We start from the raw sequence: 24,743 nt of genomic DNA, 5'->3' as shown, positions 1-24,743 counted from the left end.
CTTGCCTATAAAACATCTTTTTAATCAGCCCCCATAAATGAGATATAAATGTTTTGCAGGCCCGTAGGAAGCAATTTCAGTTGGGGGGCACAACCATGTATTTTCATTTGGGGGGAGGGCACTATCAAGCAAAAAAAAAAGAGCTATAAGACGTTATTATTTAGGGGGTACAAGCATATGGTAGCTGTGTTTTCTATAGTATTATTGGGGGCACAGCCCCCCACCCCCACCCCCCAATCCCCACCCCGTGCCACCGGGTTCCTACGGCCATGTTGCACTATGAAGAAGGAAAAAATAACTAGAGACTATCTCGTTTAGACTAACGAGTAGGTTTTCGATTCCATTTTCAGAGATGAGATCGAGATATAGAGATAAGATCATATGGATATCATTTAAAATTAAATAATGTCCGACGCATTCATCGACCTAATTCGTACTATTCCATGCGGATATCTGTGAAAATAATCCCTTTTTGGTGACTTCTGGTTTGACCAGAAAGGACGTCGCGTCTGACAAAATAGATGTCGAATGTCTTCAATGACGTTTAATTCATTCAATTCCCCATATCTGCTTCTTGTTAGTTTGAAAAACTTTGCTGCAATAGTGTTTTAAAGCTCTCGATAGTATTTAATTGATTGATTGATTGTTGTTTTTCTTCCTTTTCGAGAATTTTTCACTCATATACCAATGAAAGGTTTCAAATTCAGACTTAGACTTAGGTTCATTGATCAGTAAGGGTTCTTTATCAGGTCAACGCCTACGGTGACACGGGATTTCGTTTCTAAGGTCTCGTCCGAAAGACCAGTGACTTAAACTTCTATTGCCTGGCACTTGGCGAAGGAACATTAATCACCTATGTTTCTGTTTTTAGTTTGACGAATTGTTTTAAGAATGGAACCGATCGGGAAGGAAACGCCCGACCAGAAGGCTAACTCGACCGGTGGAAAGTATTTGAGATATTGAAAATAAACTTTTAACCTCTATAGATTCCTCTTTGTAGGTGCTAGTCCCTTTCCCTTGACATCATATGAATTACCTTATCATTCTACATAACGTTTGTTCTAACGTCAGGATTAATTACTTACAGTTAAAAAGACAGGTACAACATATGTTAAAAATCGAACGTCTATGGTGCAAATCCAGGCAAAAATATATCCTGCAAATTTTTCCTTGTTATTTTACCCTGAAGATTTCAACTTTCTATCTTTACTCGTTTCATAGAAGCTTGGAAGAAATGGCCCTTGATAATTCACAGGCGACGAATTCTTAAAACCGGAAGTGCCGTCAAAAATGCATACAGTTGATTTAATTACAAACAGTCTTGAAATTTTTACGGAAATCCATTGAGGGGTTTTGGAGAAATCATGCGCACAAAAGAAAGGTAAAAAAAGAAGATTTAGAGCAAAGCTCGTTTTAGGGGCCAGGCAATATTTATCAGCAGAGTCGGGTCGGTGCAAAGCATGATGGGACAGGTACTTTTTTGGGGCATCTATAAGGGTGGGACAAGCCGGGTTTTTTTAACAATAGTAATGTAGACGAAAAATCTATATTTTTCTTCTAAAAAAAACTGTATGAACCAAAACTTTTCACTTAAAACAAATTATCATTAGTCATGCATACAATATGTATGGAAATACCTAACTATGGAACCTAATATTAATTTTCTAAATATTCTTATCAGTGTATTTTTAAAATAATAAAGTGAGAGAACACTTCACAGTCTGTCAGTCATATATGAATAGTAATTTACAGCCCTGAAACAAACTCTTAAGTCACAGGTTAATTCTATTTTCAACAATTTAGACCTGACCTTGAGCGTGAAACTGTCTTATGTCTCCTTTAATAACATTTCCAAATTGTCTGGAAATTAAGATATCATTTTAGATTAAGAAAGTAAAGGCAATTACAAGAAAAACAATTCCAAATTTGCCATTTTTCTATTTGAAAATAAAAAAAGTTATGATCAATTAAGAGAACACACCAATATGGATTCGACTGTCCTTAACATGATGAAAGATGCTTTCAATGAAAATTCAGGTCTTTTTACAATATTTCATTTTACAATTTGAAAATATATGCTTTTACAAGAAAAATGATACCAAATTTGCCATATTTCATTGAAAAATAAAAAAAAACTTATGGTCAATTAAGAGAACACACCAGGGATAGACTGACCTCAACATGATGATGATGCTTTCTATGGAAATTCAGGTCTTCTTACAATATTTTATTTAGATTTAGAAAGTACATGCTATTACAAGTAAAACAATACCAATTTTGCCATATTTCAATGAAAAATAAAAAAAAGTTATGGTCACTTAAGAGAACACACCAATATCGAATGACTGACCTTAACATGATGTTGCTATGAAAATTCAGTTTTCTTACACTATCCGGAACTCTAAATCAGAAGCATTGAGAATAAGCATTTAGAAGACACTATAAGAATATATATCTAGTAAATACGCGCAAATACATGTGCTGAAACTGATTTATTAACATTGTACGTAGTGATAACTTTCTTGGTTTTTATTGAAAAAGAAAAATATGCGTATTTTAATATTTCTCTACATTCTGATATCATTAGAAATAAATATGATGACATGCATGCGCAATTTTGATTGGTTAACATTCAGTTTGCTGTATCTTTCTGCTTTTCAGTGAAATTCCTTAAAATCTAAAATGTAGCTCTGTATTATGCGAATCTATGAGATGTTGTTCATTAAAATTATCAAAATCACGTGCATGCACATGCACTGAATTCTGATTAAACTTTTACTCCTTTTGCCATAGGTGCATTATTACCCCTTCCCAATACTTCGGAAAATAAGTTGTATAAGTCTATGATGCAAAGATTTTGCCTACTTTAATGGAGCGTTTGGGGAACACCTGTAACGTCTTCGTTAGAATTAGAACTAGTTATGCTTTTTTCCCCTTATTTCTTCTCCGGTACTTTTTTGTCCGCGGGTGTTCTCGGAAATTGGTCATCCAATTGAGTTGAGACCTTTTTAGGGTCAATAGGCATGTTGTGTAGATGTGCACGTCGAAGATCATTTTGCGCGCACAGTATTCACGTGCAGGCTACGTGTGAAATGACTGATTTAATTGAAAAAGCTTTTACTTTCCCTTTTATTTGAAGAAAATCTTTGAAACTCAGAAATAAATATATATCAATAGTGTACACAAGTTGGTATTGTTTAATAAGAATGAACTTGCACACATGCACGTGTGCTTTGCTCTGATTGCCTGGCACCAAAATCTCAACATCCTCCTTCTTTTTTTGACGAAATACTATATGAAATTAAAAAATATTCATGCATTTGGAGGTTCCACAATACGATATATGAGATTTCGTGGAAAACACGCTCAAGCACTTTGCTGCAGTTTGTTGGCTTAAACTTTAAAGTGGCCATAATTTTCTTGGTTTTCAGCAAATCAGGTCAAACCTTTGAACATAAATAAGGACTACATGTATACTATCAAAATAAAATGCAATAACATGCATGCGTGTGTGCTGGACTCTGATTGGTTAATGCTTATATGACTGCATCTCTCTTAGGTTTTAACGAAAATCTTTGAGATTTCACTCATAGGTATTTATTGTGAATTTCTTACTAAAATATGTGAAATATCTAGAAAACATAAGCATGCACATGCGCTAAAATCTGTTTAGCTCATACTCAAAGGACTATACAGGCGTTGTTTTTTGATAAAATTTGAAAATAAAGTGTAGATTTATTCAATAAAAGAATTGCCTGATTCAGTGAAGCTTGACGGGAATGGGGCATCTGTTAAGGTTCCCGTTACAATGAGCACTAGTTTTCTATACATTCACATGGAAAACTCTGCTCCCCATTTTACCGCTGGAGAGCATGATTGGAACGAACTTGAATCTGTAATATCTGGGGATGCTTAAATATTAATATCAATAATCAGAGTGTACATGCTTTTATTTAGAAGAATTTTTAAAAAGAATTTCTTATGTATGCTAAACTTTGATCTCCTACTGGAGCCCCACCTATCCCCGGTGGCAATAATTTAAACAAAATTGAACCTGCAGTTTTTGTGGATTACCTGGGGATGCTCTCATATTAATATCACTAATTATTGTATATATTGCTGTTCTTGAGAAAATTTAAAAGAATATTTCCTATTTTTTCCTATGTTAAACTTTGATCCCCTATAGTGACCTTAGTCAATCCTATAGGACCGTGATTTGAACTTGACTCGTCACTATGTAAGTAAGGAATCTTCCAGTTGTTCTTGAGAAGATTTTTTTTTCGCTTGAACCTTCGGCTTAGGTGAGCTAAAACTATTTATGAATCCGAAAAAAAAAATGTTTGGAGCACGTACAGAATGTGCTTGGAACCAGATGGACGTAAATCTATCGAATTACTCGTATAGGTGTTTAAAAAAGTATAGCGATCTTTTATGTTAGAATGAAGTGGACATTGTTTGTCATCATGCACAATGATTTATTTCAAAAATGAAACTTGTGTACATAAATACTCTATTTGAAGTATATTCTAATTGAAGTCCTGACGAGATTCTTTTTTTTAAATTTCCAAATCACCCATTTCATTTTGACATAGAATAACGAATATATATATTTTTGAAAACATTAATAATAAATAAGATATTTGCAGAAAAGCATGCTGTGCAAAAACGCAAAGAGGGAACATTTAGTTAACTAAATACTATGCACTTTCTAACCGCTATCTAGATTTCGCTTCAAACTTTGACATTTATAGCGTTAAGCTGTCTATTCATTATGTTCTCTATTTACGTCGTATGTGCATCATTTGACAACGTTCATATTATTTAACACGTACATGTCCACATGAAAATTGAAAACACACTTTAAACGCAAAATACGAATTCCTTAATTTAAAAAGTACAATAGAATGAAGCCCAACTCTTCCTTGGCTAAATTTTTGATAATTGGGAAGGGAGGATGGTTTTAAAAGTTATGTTTTAAATACACAGAATGTTTAAAACAGATAAACAAAATATCTATTAGCCATTTTGATTCTTTTAATTAAGAAAATGTGATGCTAATTGTATTCAAAAAGCAAAGTTCGGTTCCGTAAACGATTTAAAATTCTTACGAGGTCTGGTGTATGATTTATATCTTCATACAGAGACATCGGACTTCAAAATAACCACGCCTATGCAAACGAGTTCATATGTTAATAAGTGTGTTTATTCCGACAATTTTTCTTTTAAATCTGACACGATTTTTTTTTTACTATCATATACCAAATGTCAGCTTTCTATCAAAGGAATGTTCCTTGGCCAAAAACTGTTGACTGCACAAAAGGGCATTTATAACTTGTTACAGAAAACTTTTCTCAAGAGAACGCAATCGATGGAACTAAACCAACTCTTCGGGGTATTATCATTCTCTTTCTTCCCTAAAAGTCTCACGAAATTCCATCGAACGATCTCTGAGAAATCCTGCCGACTAAAAGGGGAAATAATAATAATAATGATAACCTAGATGCAATGGCAACAGAAAGATCTTCCGTCCCTTGTCCGTCATCAGAGAAGTTGATTCACTCCTAATACATTCATTACAATGTGCATTCAACCTATATACTTCATTCTTGAAACATAATAAAACGTAAATATTGTGAATATATCGCAAAATTCGAACGGAAAAATATCATCATTTCGAAAACTTGCATTTAACTTGAAAAAGAGAGAACGAATTGGTCATTCTGGGGATGAACCCGGTTCGCCCGCGTGAAAATCCAACACACGGTTACAAAGTGGAAAATGGCGAATTCCTAAAGTATGGATTAATTATTTTTAAAACAAATTATATATTTAGCATTCTGATAAGAGTCTCTATTAAATCAACTAATGAAATATGGAGATAACGAACAGTATTCAAGTTCAAAGTCCATTTAAACAATACAAATCGGGAGCAGAGCACACACGGACCTCCAAAAACATCAGAGGTGGGATCAGGTGCCATGGAAGGGTGAGCATCCCCTGCCGACAGGTCACACCCGCCGTGTGCTCCTTGTCATGATCGAGAAAAAACGGAAAAATCCGTAGACAATTCAGTGTGTAAATAATGGCTTAACAATTAGTATGAAAAACGTCGACGTCACTCGGTCAATAGCTTGCCTCGTTTTAGAAATTGTTCATACGTAGAGCATGTTCTTGCGTATCGAATCAACTGGGAGACAAAACACCCCATATGCAGGTGAGAAGGGTATATTGCTGCATAAGTAAGGGAAGTTGACGATTGAAAAATTGAAGTTATCACGCTTATCATAAAGCTTTGTTGTTAGTTTACCATCGAAGTCTTTTTTCTAGTAAAATATCCAAATATGAAACAGATGTTAATGCATTAACCCTGAGTATTTGAACAATTTGTTCAAGCCATATAAGAAAAGCGGGAAAAAAAACAACAACAAGCAATAGAATAATAGAAGGGCCTTCCTCTGAATAAGACCCTAATAGTAACTAGATGATATCTCGTTGCGAGTAGGTCTTCTGTTCGAATTTTGATCAGATGAGTTATGAATTTATCATTTGTATTGAGATATTCCTTATTAGTAAATTATTTTAAAAAAGTTTTTCACTTTCTGTTCATGCAACATAAGTTTTTAAGGAACTGTAGGTTAAAGAAATTCAGCTCCACTGGGCCCTTACCTAAGGAATAAGCCTTTTCTCTTCATAAAAAAATGACAAATCTTATAATTATGATCACTTTTTAATGAACAATTATTCAGAAACTCCTTCTCTTTTCACATATTTTTGAATGAGAAACATTTAGGGACCAGCCCTTCAAGTCCTTAATGGGACCATTTAACAAAAGTTGAAAGGTTGTATTTCGTTAAGAACATTAATCTAAACGTATTTTGTTCTTATCAAAATATTTATCCTTTTATGGATGAAATATATGGAGATAACGAACAGTATTTAAGCTCAAAAGTCCGTTCAAACAATACAAATAGGAGAAGAGCACACACGGACTCTAAAACATCAGAGGTGGGATCAGGTGCCATGGAGGAGTGAGCATCCCCTGCCGACCGGTCACACCCGCCGTGTGCTCCTTGTCATGATCGGGAAATAACGGAAAAATCCGTCGACAATTCAGTGGGTAAATAATGGCCTAACAATTAGTATTAAAAACACCAGTCAGCATTTGACTTAAGGTATGTCACTCGTGAAATTTGTTATATCAAGGATTTTTTGAGAAGTATATTTTGGATAAGTACTCATATAGAATGACTCAAAATCGCAGAGAAAATGGGGGGTCAGTGTGTGCATCTAACTGAGCTACGGTACAATTAAGTTGACCTTTTTGCACTTAAATTGTAACTCTTTGGTTAATCACTCTAACCGTTATCATATTTTATCAGATGTAACCATGGCAATAAACATAATCTTATTTTACGTAAAATAGTTTGAATAATATTTATCATTGAACAAATCACGCAAATTAATGCGCGTAAATTATTGTGTGACCTTTTTGCACTAAAAAAGTCTCATATTTGGGGTATTAAAAATCTAAATAGGCAATAGAATATTTTCTTGTATCAAACTTTTTACGACTTTAGTGCTGATCGGTCAAAAGAATCAAGTAGTTTAAAATTATGAAAGAAAAAGTTTGGGTCAGTGATGTAAATTTTGAAATATTGGTCAAAATATGCGATTTTCTGGCAAAAAACTGTGTAAATTTTATCTCGACTTCCTTAATATATCTTCATTTCTTGGCAAAGTTTGTTGAGCGAAGGTGTAAATTTTGTTATAAAAATATAAATTGAGACCTATATTTAATATTCCAGGCATATCATAACGGAAAATGTTCTCTGAGTAAAAGTATGTGAGGCTAAAGTTCCTAGATATCAAATTTAATAAATGTGTAGATTTGCAGAATTTTCTGCTATATATCCTTCCACCACAAGAAATAGTCCCTTATAAATCTTTCTTCTTTATGCATTTTTGAGCAGTTTTTTAATTGAATGTTGAACATTTTACATTGTTTTAATTTAAATATGTTATAAAGATTGAATTGTAATAAATAGTTTTTAAGTAAGAGGTTCTGACTGAAATTTTCTAAAAGGCTGACGAGTGACATACCTTAATGACAGATTGTGCTGACAAGGTCATTGTATCGAGCATAGAACTTACGAAATGATGACTTTAAACGAGTCTGTTGATATTCTTGTTTCATTAACTTGTTTGTCAATAACTTTACCTCGTTTAAGAAATTGTTCATACGTAGAGCATGCTCTTGCGTATCGAATCAACTGAGAGATATAAACCCCGTATGGAGGTGATGAAGGTATATTGCTGCATAAGTAAGGGAAGTTGACGATTGAAAAGTTAAAGCTTTGTTGTTAGATTACCATTAACGTCTTTTTCTAGTAAAATATCCAGATTTGAACAGATGTGTCAGACTCTGTAGTACATGTGTATCTTTTATTTCTAACTCACTGGGATATATAATATATCATGTCGACATTTGAATGGAAATATCTATTATAAATTGATAATACGTCGTCGATATACATGTATCTAAATGTCGAGTTGAAGGCCACAGTGAGAGTTTTCTTTTTCTCATGCATAACAAATTATGTATTCTGGAGAACATATTTTAAAAATTTAGCAATGAAATGAAAATTTTCTGAGAAAAATGCCTACCTACCAACCAAGTTCTTTCACCATGAGTCGGGAGAGGGCAAACAAAGATTATTTTAAAGTTGGCCTAAGATAAACATTTTTTGTTTCAGTATTTGATAACAAAATATTGATCGTTAAAGAGATATAAATAAAGCTTTTGCTCCTCTGAGCCCCTTATTTTAGGGGCCATCCCCCTTTTTTGAAATCATATGAAATATCTTGCCATTTTTGCATACATTTTGTTCAATATGTTTCAACAAATTACTCATTGTTAAAAAGTTGTCATATGAAATGTCTCCAAAATTCACTCATAAATTGTGTCCTAAATTTTGATCCTACCGAGCTTTCATACTAGGCACTTCCTGATAACCCGGGTACACAACACTCTTGTCGTCTATCATCATCACTGAAAGTTTCAGCACTCTAGGTTTTGTCGGTCTTGAGTTTTTGTGCAGAAAAAAATTGTTATCTGAAAATCGATTAAAGGGCGATAACTTTAGAACGGAAGTGAATTTCCGAAAACTGAAACCCTGGTACAAACTTCACATGGCAACGCATTAACTTTGAAAATTTGAAGCAAATCGATCGAACAATCTACGAGAAATCTTCTGCAGAAAATTGATAAGGAAAAAAGAAGAATAAAAATTAGATCAAATTTCGTTAAGAGCAAAGAATGGGTTTTCCGTCCAATTTTTGATAAATTGAGGTATGATATTCGTTCAAAATTAATGATACAAAAAATCGCTTTCCTTTGATTTCAATCAGAAAATTTTTGCTTCAGAAATATATAACAAAATTTTGCTCGTTAAAGAGTTATTGATAAAAGACATTTGGCCCCTATGAACCCCTAATTTGATGGGTCAGCCCTATTTGTTGATAAAAATAAGAGATCTTGTGACTTTTTTGTTAAACAACTGTTCAGGAGTTCTTTTCATTTTCGAGATATGTAGATTAGAAATATTTCGGGGTGAGCCCTTCAAGTTCTCAATGGAACAGATTGTTGTTCTGAACATCTTTTGTTCCATATTGCTTATCAAAATATCTGCCCCTCATAACGTAGTGTATGATCGAAATTTTATAATATATGGTTGCAAATCATCAAGATTGACATTTTTCCTTCAGTAATTATAACAAAGTATTGATTGTTACAAAGTTGAAAGACTTCTGGCCCCTCTGAGCTCCTAATTTTAGCGGTCAGCCCCTTTTTTCTTTTATGAAAGGAGGGGATCTTAAGATCTGGCCACAGGCGGAGCTTAGTTTAAGTCATCAGTGAGAACACACGGACTTCAGTAGTCAGTAGGATACCAATTTCATTACTTACGTCTGCGTATTGTTATCCTTTTTTTAAAATTTGATTTAATTTTTTTTTAAAAATAATACTTGCACAGAACTCTATGATGAGTATAGTAGAAATATGCTAGAATATTTTTACCTGACCAATGGAAAGTTTGATCCCAGATTACACAAATAAATCAATAGACAAACAATTTGATGATCAATTAAAGAATCAGGACTTAGTTTTACTTACTGAAACCCATATTTAGATAAGATACCCATATTGAAATTCCAAATTTTTATTTTACCAAATATGCAGGGAAAAATCATCAAATCATAAATATTTTGGTTGATTGGGAATCTTTGTGAAGAGATGTATTAGAAGAGGCATTGTAAATACGAGTACAGAATACACAACATAGAAATGCAACCAACAAACAAACAAAAAAAGGTTTGATTCTGACCTTATAAAAAAGCGAAAATACTTATTTGAGAAAGCCACATTGCTTTCGAGATTTCTCAATAACCCTTACTTACGAGGTTCCTTATTCAAACTAAATAAAGAATACGCTAAGCTGTGGAACTGTAAAAATCAAAAGTTTAGACAAGGCATTCTAGATAAACAAGATCAACTGACTGAAACTAATCCTACTTACTTGTAATTAATGAAATCTCTATGTGAGACTGAAGGGAAATAAGATAATCCAGAGAAGTTTATTGATGGGGGTACATGGTTTGACTATTTTACTTCTTTGTCTTAATTACCAGATAGTACAAGGACAGTGTTAAAACTAAGGAAACCAAAATTCAGGAATTAAAAAAAAACTGTCAGGTGTGTAACTATTTTAGCAAATTGGATATCGAGATATATCTGTCTGAAATTCAAAAGGCCATAACTACCTTAAATTCAGGTAAAAGTCCTGGTTTGAACAACTTGATCAAATAAAATGATAAAAGCAGGTCAAATTTATACAAATCCTTGTATTCTAAAACTATTAAACATTGTCTTGACACCAGAACTACCCAGAGAAATGGTTAGAAGGTTATACTACACCCATTTTTAAATCGAGTAACCCAAAGCTCCCCAGAAATAGAGGAAAAACCTCTTGCCTTACATGGCTGTGAGATATGGAGAGTACTTTCTGCAAACATGTTCGAATAAAGACAGATTGATATATCTTCAAAGACTGGGAGATAGAAGACTTGAATATCAAATTTTGTAAACATCTATTGGGTGTAGGGAAAAAGAAATACGAATATTGCAATCAGAATTAGGTAGATATAATGTTTGGCTCAGTAATTCAAAGTATTCAACTATACTGGCTTGACTTAACTACATGTATAGTCCAAAATCATTCATTACACAGAGCTTATAAAGAGAGCGTCTAATTGAATTCATACAATATAAATTGATGGTACAAAAATATAATGTATTTTAATAAAAATTGTGGGCATTTTGTTATCTAATTGTAAAAACCCCAAATTCTCTTTTTTCAAAAAAAAAAAAAACAAAAACAAAAACAAAAACAACACCAAAAAAAAACCCCAAACAAACAAAAAAAAAAAAAAAACAAAAAAAAACAAACAAACAAATAAAGAATCATATGTAAGAAAATGATTTATGCTATATTGGTCGGGAAAAAACGTGAAGAGGGTCATAAGTATTGTGAAAACGTACCATAATTAGTTAGAATTTTCAGAAAAAGAGGTGATGTCATAAAACTGATAAAACGCATCTAATTTACTATTTATACGTTGGTATGTCACATACTTTTGTATACACCATATTTAAGAAATCACTGTCTAGTTTGTTGGGTATGCCAGGGCTTCAACACTAGTTGGAAACGTGGGGTAATTTGCATAACGGGCGAAGCCCATTATGCATAAATTATCCCACGTTTCCAACTATCGTTGATGTCCCTGGTATACTCAACAAACTAGACAGTGATTCTTTATATTTACATGTGAAATAAAATTGTAAATATAAATTTAAAAAAAAAAAAAAATGCTGTGTAATAGATTTTAAATACACGAGGCCTCACATGTTAATTTCAATATTCCCGCCTACTGACGTCAGACACAAACACAGCCGCACGAGATTGACATGCATATAAGGCTCCAGACCTTTCACCTGGCGAAATTAACATTCCGGTTGAATTTACTATTATTCTCCTGGGGTCATTTTTCTTCATGTAGGGTACATGCAGATTCTATGGGCGATAATTGACCCGCGGTCATTATTCTACAGGAGTATTCGTCTTTACTCTGACCGAAAAATTTCTTTAATCAATGAATTTTTTCATCGAAACTCTTAAAAGAAGGATCAGTAATAATTTTTTTCTAGTGTAGAATAAAATTTTAATTTCCTTGGAATACTTCTTGTTATAACTAAGATTCATCATGGGTAGGTCATAACCTGATTTTTTTTTTTAATAATCTTCTTGAGTTTTGTTGCACTCAAGCATAGTATTAATCTCAGCAAATCTCCTTTAATTTTTTTCCTTCTCTTCCTCTTTCCCGAATTCCACTTGAGGACATTTGAGCCTTAATGTTTCTTCCACTATCTTGAGTTTTGCTGAATTTCATGAGGCTGTTAGGCCGAAGGCAAACAGATTGGTTCGAGAGGTCGACAAAACGCACTTTGCCCGAGAACACAGCCAATAAATGTTTTGTTATACCTTTTATTATTATTAATTTTTTTTTTTTGAATATATGTATCTTGTGCTGGCTTCCATGAAAATTTAAATGTTAATATAAATTTCCTTTACCCGCACTCCGGTAAAAATTGTTCAGTTCTAAGTTTTCACATTTTCTAAAGCTGTTAAAAAACTGTTCTTTAATTAATATATTTCAGTTGTTTTTTTTAACTGCACACAGTCTTCTGTATTAAATACTAGGCCTATATATTAGGTGTGAATTTTTATTAATAAATAAATAAAGCAAAAAACAAGGAAAAGTATTTCTTCCTACTATAAGCCTGTATTTAACTGTCAATAGACACTATAAGATATTTTACTGGATTTGTTCCCTAATTCCCGCGATTTCATCTAGTCCTCTTATAAAAATTATCACCATGAGTAGTAATTTCTTTCATCTTTATAAGATTTTACTGCTACATTTTGTTTTAAAATACCGGTATTTGGGAAGAAGACTTTCACAATGAAATGAATACCATAAATATAATATCCATTTATTCAAAAAACAATTTGGCTGAGGGGAGGTGGAGTACCGCACCCACCCCTCTCCCGCAACCTCTTTCAAGAAATCTGGTGACAGCCATGCTGTGGTTCATTGTATGGATCCTCCCTTCTTGTCCACCATACCCCCTATTGTAATATAAACACTTTTCTGTTTTAAAATCTCCATTTAATCTGCTAAGTGACGTCTGCTTCTCAGAGTCAGTGTTTGTGGCTTTTTCATTTTTTAAAATTGTTGCTGTTTAGAAAAAAAGCAAATGCTTGTTCATTGTACAACTGTACAGAGTAAACCTTTTTTGTGGACGATGAGTAGTTTGTTTGATAAAAGAATATGAATTGAGCTGTTTGATAAAAGAACATGAATTATTTGAAAGAACAAAGTTTACGAAAGTTTTAACACCTGCAGAGAGCCCCACCCCCCTTTCCGTTGTTCATACTCATTAATTCAAATGAATACTACCTTATTATGATCTATTTTTGTGAATCGTGGGATTATTTGTGGTTTCCAACCGCAAATTGCCGACAACTTAGCAGAGATAAAATTAACGATGCAATGAAGTTTTTTCCTTATACATTAATGCTTCTTTTTTCTTAAAAAATGATGTCTCCAGCTCTCCTCTCATTGGTTTTTATGGTATACCAAAACCGACGAAGCCACTTTAGCAGGCAGAGCATCGTTAATTTTATCTGCTTACGTTAATATTTTGCATTTTTAGATCTACTAAACTGAAAAGTTTAGTATTAAAAAAAAAGTACACAAAACAAAAAAAATTATTTCAAATTGACATTTTTTTAAAATTCAAAATCTAATACAATGATTCTCTCTCTCTCTAAATAAAAAAAAATCCGTATCATTTTACGGATGTTTAACCTCATTTTACTGACTCTCAGAAATAAAGGTAATTATTTCTTCTCAATAATAGACAAATTGTCTTGAGGCACTCTAGTAATATAAAAATAAAGTTTGGTTAACCAACTCAAATCTTAAGCCATCTAAATTCATATGCATGTTGTTTATTTTTATCTATGGCAAATAACAGGAAATATATCTTCATTAAGTGGGTGATGTCCAAAGCATATCTTCAGTATCTATTTTCAATTTTCAAGAAGAACGTATGAGTGAGTTCTTCGCACGACAGAAAATAAACAGATTTCGTAATCCCGGCTGTCAAACTTAATGGCTCTCTCACCTGTTGTCAAGTTTTGCAGATATGCATCATCATAGAATATATTAAAACATAAGTATATATTTACAATTCAAGCAAGCAGTGTGAGGAAAACACCTCAGCAATATCTCCAGTCATGGCGGCTCTACGATTTTTCCTTATATTTGCTTTTTTTTGGAATTGTCAAAGCCAGCAATTACTTCAGATGTATTTAAAAACAACTCTTGAAAATGCATACAGAGCGTGTCGAACCGGGATGAATCCTGGATTAGCTGTGGCTGTGGTGAAGGATGGACAAGTTCAGTTTACTCATGCACTTGGGGTCAAGGATAAAGCTTATCCTATGACCTTAGGTAATAGAGTGACTACCAATACAAAATTTGGAATTGGATCTCTTTCTCAAGTTTTCGCAAATGTTTTAACGCTAACTGTTATGAATTCAACAGAAAGATTACGGTAAGAACTTTGAAGTTCTGAAAAAAATCATTGGATAGACTAAATAACAACATTTTTATCATAAGTACTTCAAAATGTTAGAAAGAATTTAATAATTGATATTTAAGAAAGAATTTTTGATGACAGATATTTTGACTCGAAGGCAAATGCTAAATTTTTATTATTTATTTATTTTTTGCATTTTTATTCAAATTTGAAGAAAACCATTTCAGAAATAAAAGATTAACATTTGTTAAAAAAAGATCCATCCATTGTACATTATATATGCGTATTCTGGCTTCTCCTTACAAAGCAGACAAAATACATAAATAATGAATCTTTTATTTATCAAAATAATTATATATCAAAAGAACTTTTTTTAAATTTTCTGACTTTTTTTGAGTTGTTCAAGCTTTTTTATATTCAGATATTTAAAAAAAAAAAAAAAAAAAAAAAAAAAAAAAAAATCTGCTTCTAACTTACAAAATATTGTGAAATGATTTTATTTCGTGTTAGTCAATGTCCGTGGGTATCCATACTTTTACTTGTTAGTGGGGACTTAATTTCGTGGATAACTCGTATAAAGAGAAAATCAATTGAAACAATACGTTGAGAAACTTATTATTCGAAGTGATGGGTGAAGGTACCCCCAAAAATCGTCCAACATTGTTTCCAAATGATGATATTTCCATAGCATTTGTTAACATGACAAAGGAGTCAAGAATTTAACTAAATCTACATGTACATCTAAAGGAATGTTGAGAAACTGTTGCTAACTATATGCATTTAAAAACTCAACTCAATATATCCATCTATTCCTTAATTAAATTATTGTATTTTTGTTGTTTTCAACTTGACTTTGCATATTATTATAAATGAATCCTGATATACATTTATTGACTGGGTTCGAAGGCAACATTCGTTTTGTCGTACCCAAGAACCAAACCGTTTACCAAAGGCCGTTAGACTGAAAGCAAACAGTTATGTTCGAGGGGTCGGCAAAACACATTTATTATGAGTCACAGTCAATAAATGTTTCGTTTTACATTTTTTTGGACATATCTTATGCTAGTTTTCGTGATGTAAATTTCATTTATCCGTACTGCGGTTTAAACTCGGCTAATTCCGTAAGGTTGTGCCGAAGTCCAACGAATTCAATGCAAATAAGATATAAGTGATCCCGCCCACAGTGTGACTTAAGTTGTTGAATATCTCATTTCTCATTCTAACATCGATTTTGTTTTTTGACCTCTCTGTAAAACATTGGAAATGTTAGACTTTTTAAGTAAAGATTTATATGGGAAGCAATTTTTAAAGGTATAACAATTATAAATACTTTACATGTATAAAGAATAATTCAAAAAAAAAAAGCACCACTACAATGTATACAATATACATGTATCCGATGTTTTAAGCAATGCGAAAAAAAAATATAATGTTGATTCGAACAGTTTGGTATATGCTAATTTTCAGAACATCTAAAGAGATAAATTCTCATTAGAAATTGTTTCTACTGGTACTTCTCTTCTCACTGCCTTCCGTCTACACCTTGGTGGTTTCAATTCCCTCTCTCTCTCTCTCTCTCTCTCTCTCTATACATTTATATATCGAATGTATGTAAGCCTGAAGATGGATGGATGAAAATCCAAAACGCGCTCGTAAAATGATATTTTGAAATCTGTGAATTTTTTTTCTTTTATGATAAAAATTTTGAATGATTTTGCAAAGATTTACATAAAACTCAAAATAGTTTTCCGAGAAATCAATTAGAATTCTATTCATTGCAGGAAAAAAGGTATCGATACAACGCTAAGAAACTATTTCCAACATAAAGGACTCTTCAAGCACTCTTATCTGCGTTCTCGATACGCCACATTGTTAGATCTAATGGCGCACAGAATGGGATTCGAGAACCACAAATATCTTCGTTTGAACCTCACAATGACCAGGGACAAGATCATGATGTAAGTCATTCAATATAAATGGAAATATCTCCTTGTGATTAAGCTTGTACGTTCACTTTCGCTATGTTTGTCTTAGGACTAGAATCATTTCAAATTGCTTCTTTCATTAACTTTTACCAATATAAATGATACATAGATAATTTTGGAACCCCCCCCCCCCTTCAATCCCAGAGCTTGTTGCACTTTTTTTCACAAAATATCTTAATTACACTAACTTATCTTGTATACCATGAGAACAATAAAAAACAAAACAAAATAATCGTTCCACACAAAAAATATCCACTATACCTTACAAGAAAGGTATGCCACTTGTAAGCTCACCTGTGCTGAAAGCTCAAGTGAGCTTTTCTGGTCACCCGTTGTCCGTCGTCCGTCCGTCTGTAAACTTTTCACATTTTCAACTTCTTCTCAAGAACCACTTGGCCAATTTTAACAAAACTTGGTACAAAGTATCCTTGGGCAAAAGGGAGTTTAAATTGTAAAAATAAAGGGCCAAGTTCCCTTACAAGGGGAGATAATCAAGAAAAGACAAAAATAGGGTTGGGTCATTAAAAAATCTCTTCTCAAGAACCACTGGGCCAGAAAAGCTGAAACTTATGTGGAAGTATCCTGGGATAGCGTAGATTCTAAATTATTAAAATCATGACTCCCGGGGGTAGGGGGGGCACAATAGGGAATCCAAGTTTTAAATTGAAATATTTAGGAAAAAATCTTTAAAAATCATCTTCTAAAGAACCACTTGATCAGAAAAGCTGAAACTTATGTGGAAGCATCCTGGGCTAGTAAAGATTCTAAATTGTTCAAATCATGACCCCCGGGGGTTGGGCGGGGCCACAATAGGGAATCCAATTTTTACATTGAATTATATAGGAAAAATCTTTAAAAATCTTCTTCTCAAGAACCACAGGACCAGAAAAGCTTTAACTTATGTGGGAGCATCCTCGGGTAGTGTAGATTGTAAATTGTTCAAATCATGATCCCCGGGGGTAGGGCGGGGCCACATTAGGGAATCCAATTTTTATATTGAAATATATAGGGAAAATCTTTAAAAATCTTCTTCTCAAGAACCACTGGGCCAGAAAAGCTGAAACTTATGTGGAAGCATCCTCGGGTAGTGTAGATTGTAAATTGTTCAAATCATGATCCCCGGGGGTAGGGCGGGGCCACATTAGGGAATCCAATTTTTATATTGAAATATATAGGGAAAATCTTTAAAAATCTTCTTCTCAAGAACCACTGGGCCAGAAAAGCTGAAACTTATGTGGAAGCATCCTGGAGTAGTGTAGATTGTAAATTGTTCAAATCATGACCCCGGGGGTAGGGCGGGGCCACAATAGGTATTACAAGGGGGGATCTGGTAAAGAACAGCATGGCCAAAGTTACTCAGGTGAGCGATGTGGCCCATGGGCCTCTTGTTTAAATTTGTAATGGTTAAGGCTTTTATGTAAAACGCAATGAAGACCTCAAATAGTGGAATGACCTGACAATCCTTGGTATGGACTAGCCCAAGGGTATATAAAGCGAAACGTTGAGAAATAGAAGCTAGCTGAAAACGTTGGCAAAGATAAAGAAATTAAGGGCAAGAACAGACCAGTGGCAAGTATCCTAGGAAATTGATGTTAAGTTCTGTGTGTAGTAAATCTAAACAAGATTGAAACACCCGGTTCTTCTTTATCAATAGGAACCTAGGGGAGAAACACGGTGCAGGTAGTACCTTACCCAGTCCCCGTCTCTAGATAAGGAAAAAAACAGAAATGTGAGATTTACCATCAGAAAGAGCGGTCTTAATAACCATTCCAATCATTAACTCAGACAGAGTAAGAGGAAAACCAATATATTCCTTGTAAGAACCCGATCATACACGTTACACATTGCATCCCCTCTAGTCTAACATGTACTAGTATTTATTATATTTCAACTTAAAATGTCGGTTCACATTGTCTCTTCATATATTGCTGTCTTCAATTATACAGATACATTGCTTTTGGATCACATAAGAATCCCACAAATATCCAAAAACACGATAACAGTCCATGCGTTGTAAAATCCTCAGGTAAAAGCAACAGAAGTATACCAAAAATGCATTGCGTATAAGATAACTTCCGAGACATTTTTGGACCTGGCATAATGATCTTGGATGTTATCATAATAGGTAATACATTCTCTATGCACTTTCGTTGCTGTTAAACGCACTGACTGTAGTCGTGTTTTAGGATTATTTTTGGGATTCTTATGTGAGGATGAATATTGGGGAGGGGGAGGTTCTGTCCACAAGTACCTGTGGCATGATAGTGCTATTTACAACAAACAAAAGGGTTTAAATGAATAAGTACTAGTATACAATGACATTGTAAAATAATTTAATTTTGGTTGTAACACGTCATTTGATTGGATAAACATATTAGTTTATATCGGTTTTTATTTGCCAACAAAATCTTATATGACTATCGGGGAATATTCTCCAACAATACCTCCGACGCGGGAATTGTTCCTTAAATAATGTAGTTAATTTGTTGTTGCTTTACAATACAGGATGGTGTATTAAAATTAATGTTCTACTTTTTTTTTCATTTTTAGGAGAGTGCATCATATGAACCCAAAAGGTCGGTTTCGTGACAGTTTTTATTACAATGACTTAATGTATGGAATCATTGCTAAAATATCTGAAGATATTGATATTCTTGGCTCAACATGGGAGGAAATGGTCAAGAAATATGTGCTTAATCCACTTGGAATACCATCAACCACTTTCTTTACTAATCTCAACCCACTGATGGATGATGTGGCCCGGGGCTATGTTGAGGATGAAGGACGTCTGTATCCCGTTCCGTACGAGTTTCTAAAGTACGATTCAGCGATGTTTAATCAATTTTTCTTTTAGAAATTCATTTTCCATTCCGATACTGTAGTATTTACGCTTGTTAAATTGGTTCGGCGATGTTTACACACGTTTTCTTCCCGAATTTCAATTTTTCATTCAAGTAACTATTCAAACAACAATAAAAACAGCCGAATGAAAGTCTGTATGCAAATACAAGGATAAAAAAAAATTAAATCGTCAACATTTGTTAAATTCTCATATTCACAAACTTTTTTATTTGTTTATATATATATATATATATATATATATATATATAATGGTGTGCACACATTTTAGGGCATGGACTCGTTTCTGTGGGGATTCTTGTGTTCTGAGTAGCGCTAATGATATGGCAAGATTCATGATCTTTCTACTCGGCAATGGTACTATCCCAGGCTCATCTGTGTCACTCATCGATGAAGAAAATTTTAAATATATGTTCAAGCCATGGAATAGAATACAGTCACCAAGTGTTGAGGATTATTTTTCAAAAGCAGAAGGTGTTCCAGTGTCGCGTACTCATTCAGGGGTCGGTCTTGGATTGAAGACTGGAATGTACAGAGGTAACATTAATCCTTATAGATATTTAATGTATAAAAGTTTAAGCACCTTATCTTCAGATTTACCTTGGATCGAGCATCAAATCTAAATCTACTTATAAGATTTTCTTGCTACATTTTAGGTTGGAAAATAGTGGAACAAGCAGGGGACCTTTTTGGCTACAGCACAATTATGACATTATTTCCAGAAACAAACTTAGGAATTTTCATAGCCATGTCAGGTGAAGATAAATATGACTTTTTCAGAACCACCCTCGCTTCCTATATTGCTGATCTGTATCACAAGGAGACCCCTTGGCTAAATTCTACCCTTCTATGTTCTTTTCCAAGTCCATGGAAAGTTCCACCTTCACCAAAAGCGCCACTAAATATGACTGAAGTGCCGCTCAAACGGCCTATCACTGATTACATTGGTACTTATACTAACGATCTCTACGGTGCATTAGAAGTTAGAGAAGTGTTTGGAAGACTTGAACTTAACTATGGTCTCGGTCAATTTGACTTAAAGCGAAAAGATTCCACAAAGCCGAGGTTTTACATGATTCCAAAGGGACTTGGTAAACATGTCATTGATATAGGCTCAATGAAATTTAGAGAACAAAGAGGAACAAATCTAATTGAAAGTGCCAATATCAACATGTTTGAAGATGCTGATTTTATGAAAGTTGGCGTCCCTGCTCCACCATAAATAAATTTGTTGTGTAGTGAACAATGTGCATGTCGTAAATAAGAAAACCCATTTAGCTAATTTTCGAAGGAAATAAGTAATAGTTTTTGTTGTTGTTGTTTTTTTGGATTTCTAAATTTGTCGATGTATTTCTTTGATTTTTGCATATTTTATTCATTTCATCTTACATAATGTCTTGACATGAACGATTTATATTTATCTATAAAAATGGTAAAATAGTGAAGCTTATTAAGGAAATCACTGAACAATCCTTGTACATGTATTAATGAATACATGTGAATAAAACCGTAGCTTTTGTCAAGTTTAGCAATGTACTTCCAAGCAAATTAACAGAAGTTATGAAGGGGCCTTATCTTAAAATGCGAAATAAATGCCTCATTCTTCAGAGAATCAGGCTGAACCCTTTAACCATCAGTGGCGCATTTGGACGCATTTTCACCATCACAGATATTTAACTGTTAACGTTTTGTAAATAATTGGAATACAACAAAACAAATTATATATTCTGAAACTACAGAAGAAACAAAACATTTTTTCTACTTAAATTTTTTCTGGATTTGTTAAGAAATTGTCATAAACTTGAAGTGAATATTGCAAATCCTTGCAAGAAGTTGATAAAATTATGCTTAACTGACTGAATTTGGGCTATCTTCTGTTGGCCTTATCTTAATTAAGTACAAAACACAATAAAACAAAAAATGCCATATTCTGAAAGCTAGGAATTTTCACTACATTTATTTCTAATTTTAGTATATTTTACATGTATAATTATGTATTACAGTATGCTATATGAAAATTCTTGAAAACACGTGAATGTGTGCTGCAAATAGATTGGTTGAAATTTAAATGGCTATAACATCTTCATTTTCAACAAAAGATGATGAAATTTAGAAAACATAAATAGGTATAATGGGCTCCTACATCATACTGCTATCAAAATTGAATGCTGTATGCTGAATTCTGATTGGTTAGTACTTTATAGGTTGTTTCTCTTACTATTCATTAAATAATTTGAAATTTTAAAAGACTTGGGTATATAAGGCATTATAAAAATACATATGTGCGAAATCTAGAAACTATACGAAGGCACTTGTTCTGAAATCTGATTGGCTAAGATTGTAACTTAAAGCCTATAGTGTGACAAACATGAAGGTGAAAAATTTATTTTAATTATATCAAAAAATTCCTTGATATTTCATATAACATTAAGATATACTTTATGTAAAATCTCTACAATTTGCAAAAATCTCACAAAGATTGAAATTATTTGCTTATGAAATATTATACACACACTAAAGAGGGCAAAAAGGGTCATGAGTGGGTCTTCGCTCCATTTTTTTGAAAGTTAATCTTCAAAGTTTGCATAAAAATATACATTTTTTGGTTTCCAAAAACATGGAGCAAAGACCCACTATACCTTAAAAATATACTTTTATGACATAGCATTCGCATCTTTTCGAGAAATACTTGAAGTCCATCAAGTCAAGGGTCATATCACAAACATGATTTAAATGCCGCTATTTATCAGGAATTGTGTAGTCTAGTGATTAGCGTGCTAGTCTCGAAAGAAATGATACTCAGGATTTTTATTGCTAGGGTTCGATCCCACGAATACCACATTATTTTATTAATCAAAGAATAAATTTTGCCGAGAAAATTTTCCTCAGAAAAGTTTTGTTTATCGTAATTTCAGAAATTTCAAAAATGAGAACTTTACTCTAAATACTAAATTCACAAATTGAAATGATTTTTATATATTGGAAGCTATAGGCTTTCTGCATGCTATGTTCACCCATCTCCTTCAGAGTATATATAAATAATAGATGTCTCTACATTATGGAATCATTACAAATGAACACGAATGCTGAATTCTGATTGGTTAATATTCAGTTTGCTGTAAATTTTTAGTTTTCTGTGAAATTCAGTGAAATCTAAAATGTAGGTCTTCATTATGGCGTACTATGAGATGGTGTATATGGTAATTTTCGAAATCATGTGCATGCACGTGTACTTAAAATCTGACTGGGTCGTGCTCAATTTCCTATATGTGCGTTATTATTTCCCCAATTCTTCGGAAAATAAGTCTAATTTAATGAGATTTATAGGGATGGAGGGGGGGGGGGGGGCACATGTAACGGTCTCCGTTAGAATTAGAACGTATGTTCTAGTTATTCTTTTTTTTTTTCTACTTTTGTGTTCTCATAGAACCACTCATACGATTGAGATGACACCGTTTTAGGGTTAATAGGCATGTTGTGTAGATGTGCAGATTGAAGGTCATTTTGCGCAGTTGCACGTATGTGCGTGCGCGTGCGATGAGTGAAATGACTAATCTACATGGTGTAGCCAAATTTTTATGTTTTTTTTTGGATGAGATGAGTAGAATAGATATGATAACATGGTCAAATTAGCATGAGCTCACGCGCATGCACGTGTACTTCGCTCTGATTGCTGACACAAAAATCTCAATAACTTCCTCATTTTTTGACAAAATACTTTGAAATTTAAAATATAAGTATAAATTATAAGGCTTTCGAATATATAAAATACAGTAATATTTTATGCACGTGAGCTGCAGTTTGATTGGCTGAAACTTGAAATTGCTATAACTTAATTCCTTGGTTCTCAACAAAACAGGATGAAATTTAAATTGTAGATAGGCACCGTGAACTTCTACTTTATAGTTCTATCAAAATCAAATGTAAGGCCATGCATGCGCGTGCATTCTGATTGCTAATACTTTAGTGGTAATATCTATCTTATTTTTCAATGAAATTCTGAGATGTTTAACACATAGGTATATATTATGAGACACTATCAGAGGATATATGTAAATAAATAAAAAAATCTAGAAAGCATGTGCAAGCATGTGTGCTGAAATCTGATTGTCTAATACCCGTACGCCAATACCGTAGTAGTTTTCCGATTAAATAATTTAGAAAAGCAATGGTAGATCTTTGATACCTAAGTATCCAAGTATTGCCTAATTTATTGAAGCTTGTAGGGAATTGAGCAACATAAAAAAAGTGGGGGAATGCTTAGGGAACATCTGTAACTGTTCCCATTGCAATCACATATTGTCTAGTACAATTTGAAATTCTTAGTAAAACATCACTTCATAGTAAAAAAAAAAATTATACTACGTAAATAATGGTTTCCTATATAGTTAAACTATAGTTTACTGTAATATTTATTTATGTTAGGGATTGCCTGCACTACCTACACTCGGTGAAAATTATTACTGTGAAGTTCTACATGTATTCAGATTGTTCAAGTCATAATCGGACAAAATTAGGTGGAACAATAACAGTACACATGTGTCTCCCTGGCTTTTTTGAGATGACATAACAAAGAGCTACATAGTACATTCAACTATAAATTTGAATATAAAAGTAATTTGTTGGAAGGCAGTAAAAAAAACTGAGACGCTGTAATTAGAAGTTGTCACGGTGCTTCGTTAATTCCCATTTACCAACAGTGCAATTAAATTGCAATCTCCATAAAATTATAATTACACAAACATAACCATTTATTAAAATCCTTTTCGTTCCATATGACATTAGCTCTGACAAATTACTTAAGTTATTTTTCTCTTTATAAAATTGACTTCTGGTACGGTAAACCTCATTTTAAGCATGGTGATTGAGTACTCCTTGACTTTTAGGGTCACTAAGATAGCGTAAATCGAGAGTAATTCAACGAGCAATTTTTGTTTTTTCCAATGACATCGTTAAGAATATGTCATGAATATGTTAAATAGCAAGATTAATTATAAAGCATTCAAACTCACTGTTTTAGTAAATACTAGATAGCAAATGTACAAATATATTCGATGGAATACATTACATCAAGTTGTTTGAGGAATCTTGTATTCTTTCTGGTATTTTCCTCCACAACTTCGGTTGAAATGAGTACAAAGACCAAAATTCATAATTCCCTGACATCTGTTTTTACA

The 24,743-nt window shown here is 33.2% G+C and overlaps 1 protein-coding gene across 1 annotated transcript; it reads left to right on the top strand.

The window, feature by feature from the left end:
- The first annotated feature begins 14,264 nt into the window (after positions 1 to 14,264).
- On the top strand, positions 14,265 to 21,813 carry LOC133173291 (putative beta-lactamase-like 1). Its single transcript, XM_061308283.1, has 5 exons — positions 14,265 to 14,737; positions 16,504 to 16,680; positions 19,258 to 19,524; positions 19,838 to 20,103; positions 20,223 to 21,813. The coding sequence occupies exons 1-5, from the start codon at positions 14,418 to 14,420 to the stop codon at positions 20,786 to 20,788; spliced, it is 1,596 nt and encodes a 531-aa protein (XP_061164267.1). The 5' UTR covers positions 14,265 to 14,417; the 3' UTR covers positions 20,789 to 21,813.
- The last annotated feature ends 2,930 nt before the right edge of the window (positions 21,814 to 24,743 follow it).

The sequence above is a fragment of the Saccostrea echinata genome, unplaced genomic scaffold (assembly GCF_033153115.1).
Source record: "Saccostrea echinata isolate AGI-Se365-2 ecotype Australia unplaced genomic scaffold, CSIRO_AGI_Sech_v1 ptg000002l, whole genome shotgun sequence".
NCBI lineage: Eukaryota > Metazoa > Mollusca > Bivalvia > Ostreida > Ostreidae > Saccostrea > Saccostrea echinata.
The sequence above is the reverse complement of the archived record's forward strand: the minus strand, read 5'-3'. Positions and strand labels throughout refer to the sequence as shown.

What these genes read in the sequence shown, in the direction of transcription:
- LOC133173291 (XM_061308283.1), top strand. Translation starts at nt 14,418, where the DNA reads ATGGCGGCTCTACGATTTTTCCTTATATTTGCTTTTTTTTGGAATTGT. An exon ending in AATTCAACAGAAAGATTACG is followed by an intron (nt 14,738 to 16,503) that starts GTAAGAACTTTG and finishes TATTCATTGCAG; the next exon opens with GAAAAAAGGTATCGATACAA. An exon ending in GAAGACTGGAATGTACAGAG is followed by an intron (nt 20,104 to 20,222) that starts GTAACATTAATC and finishes GCTACATTTTAG; the next exon opens with GTTGGAAAATAGTGGAACAA.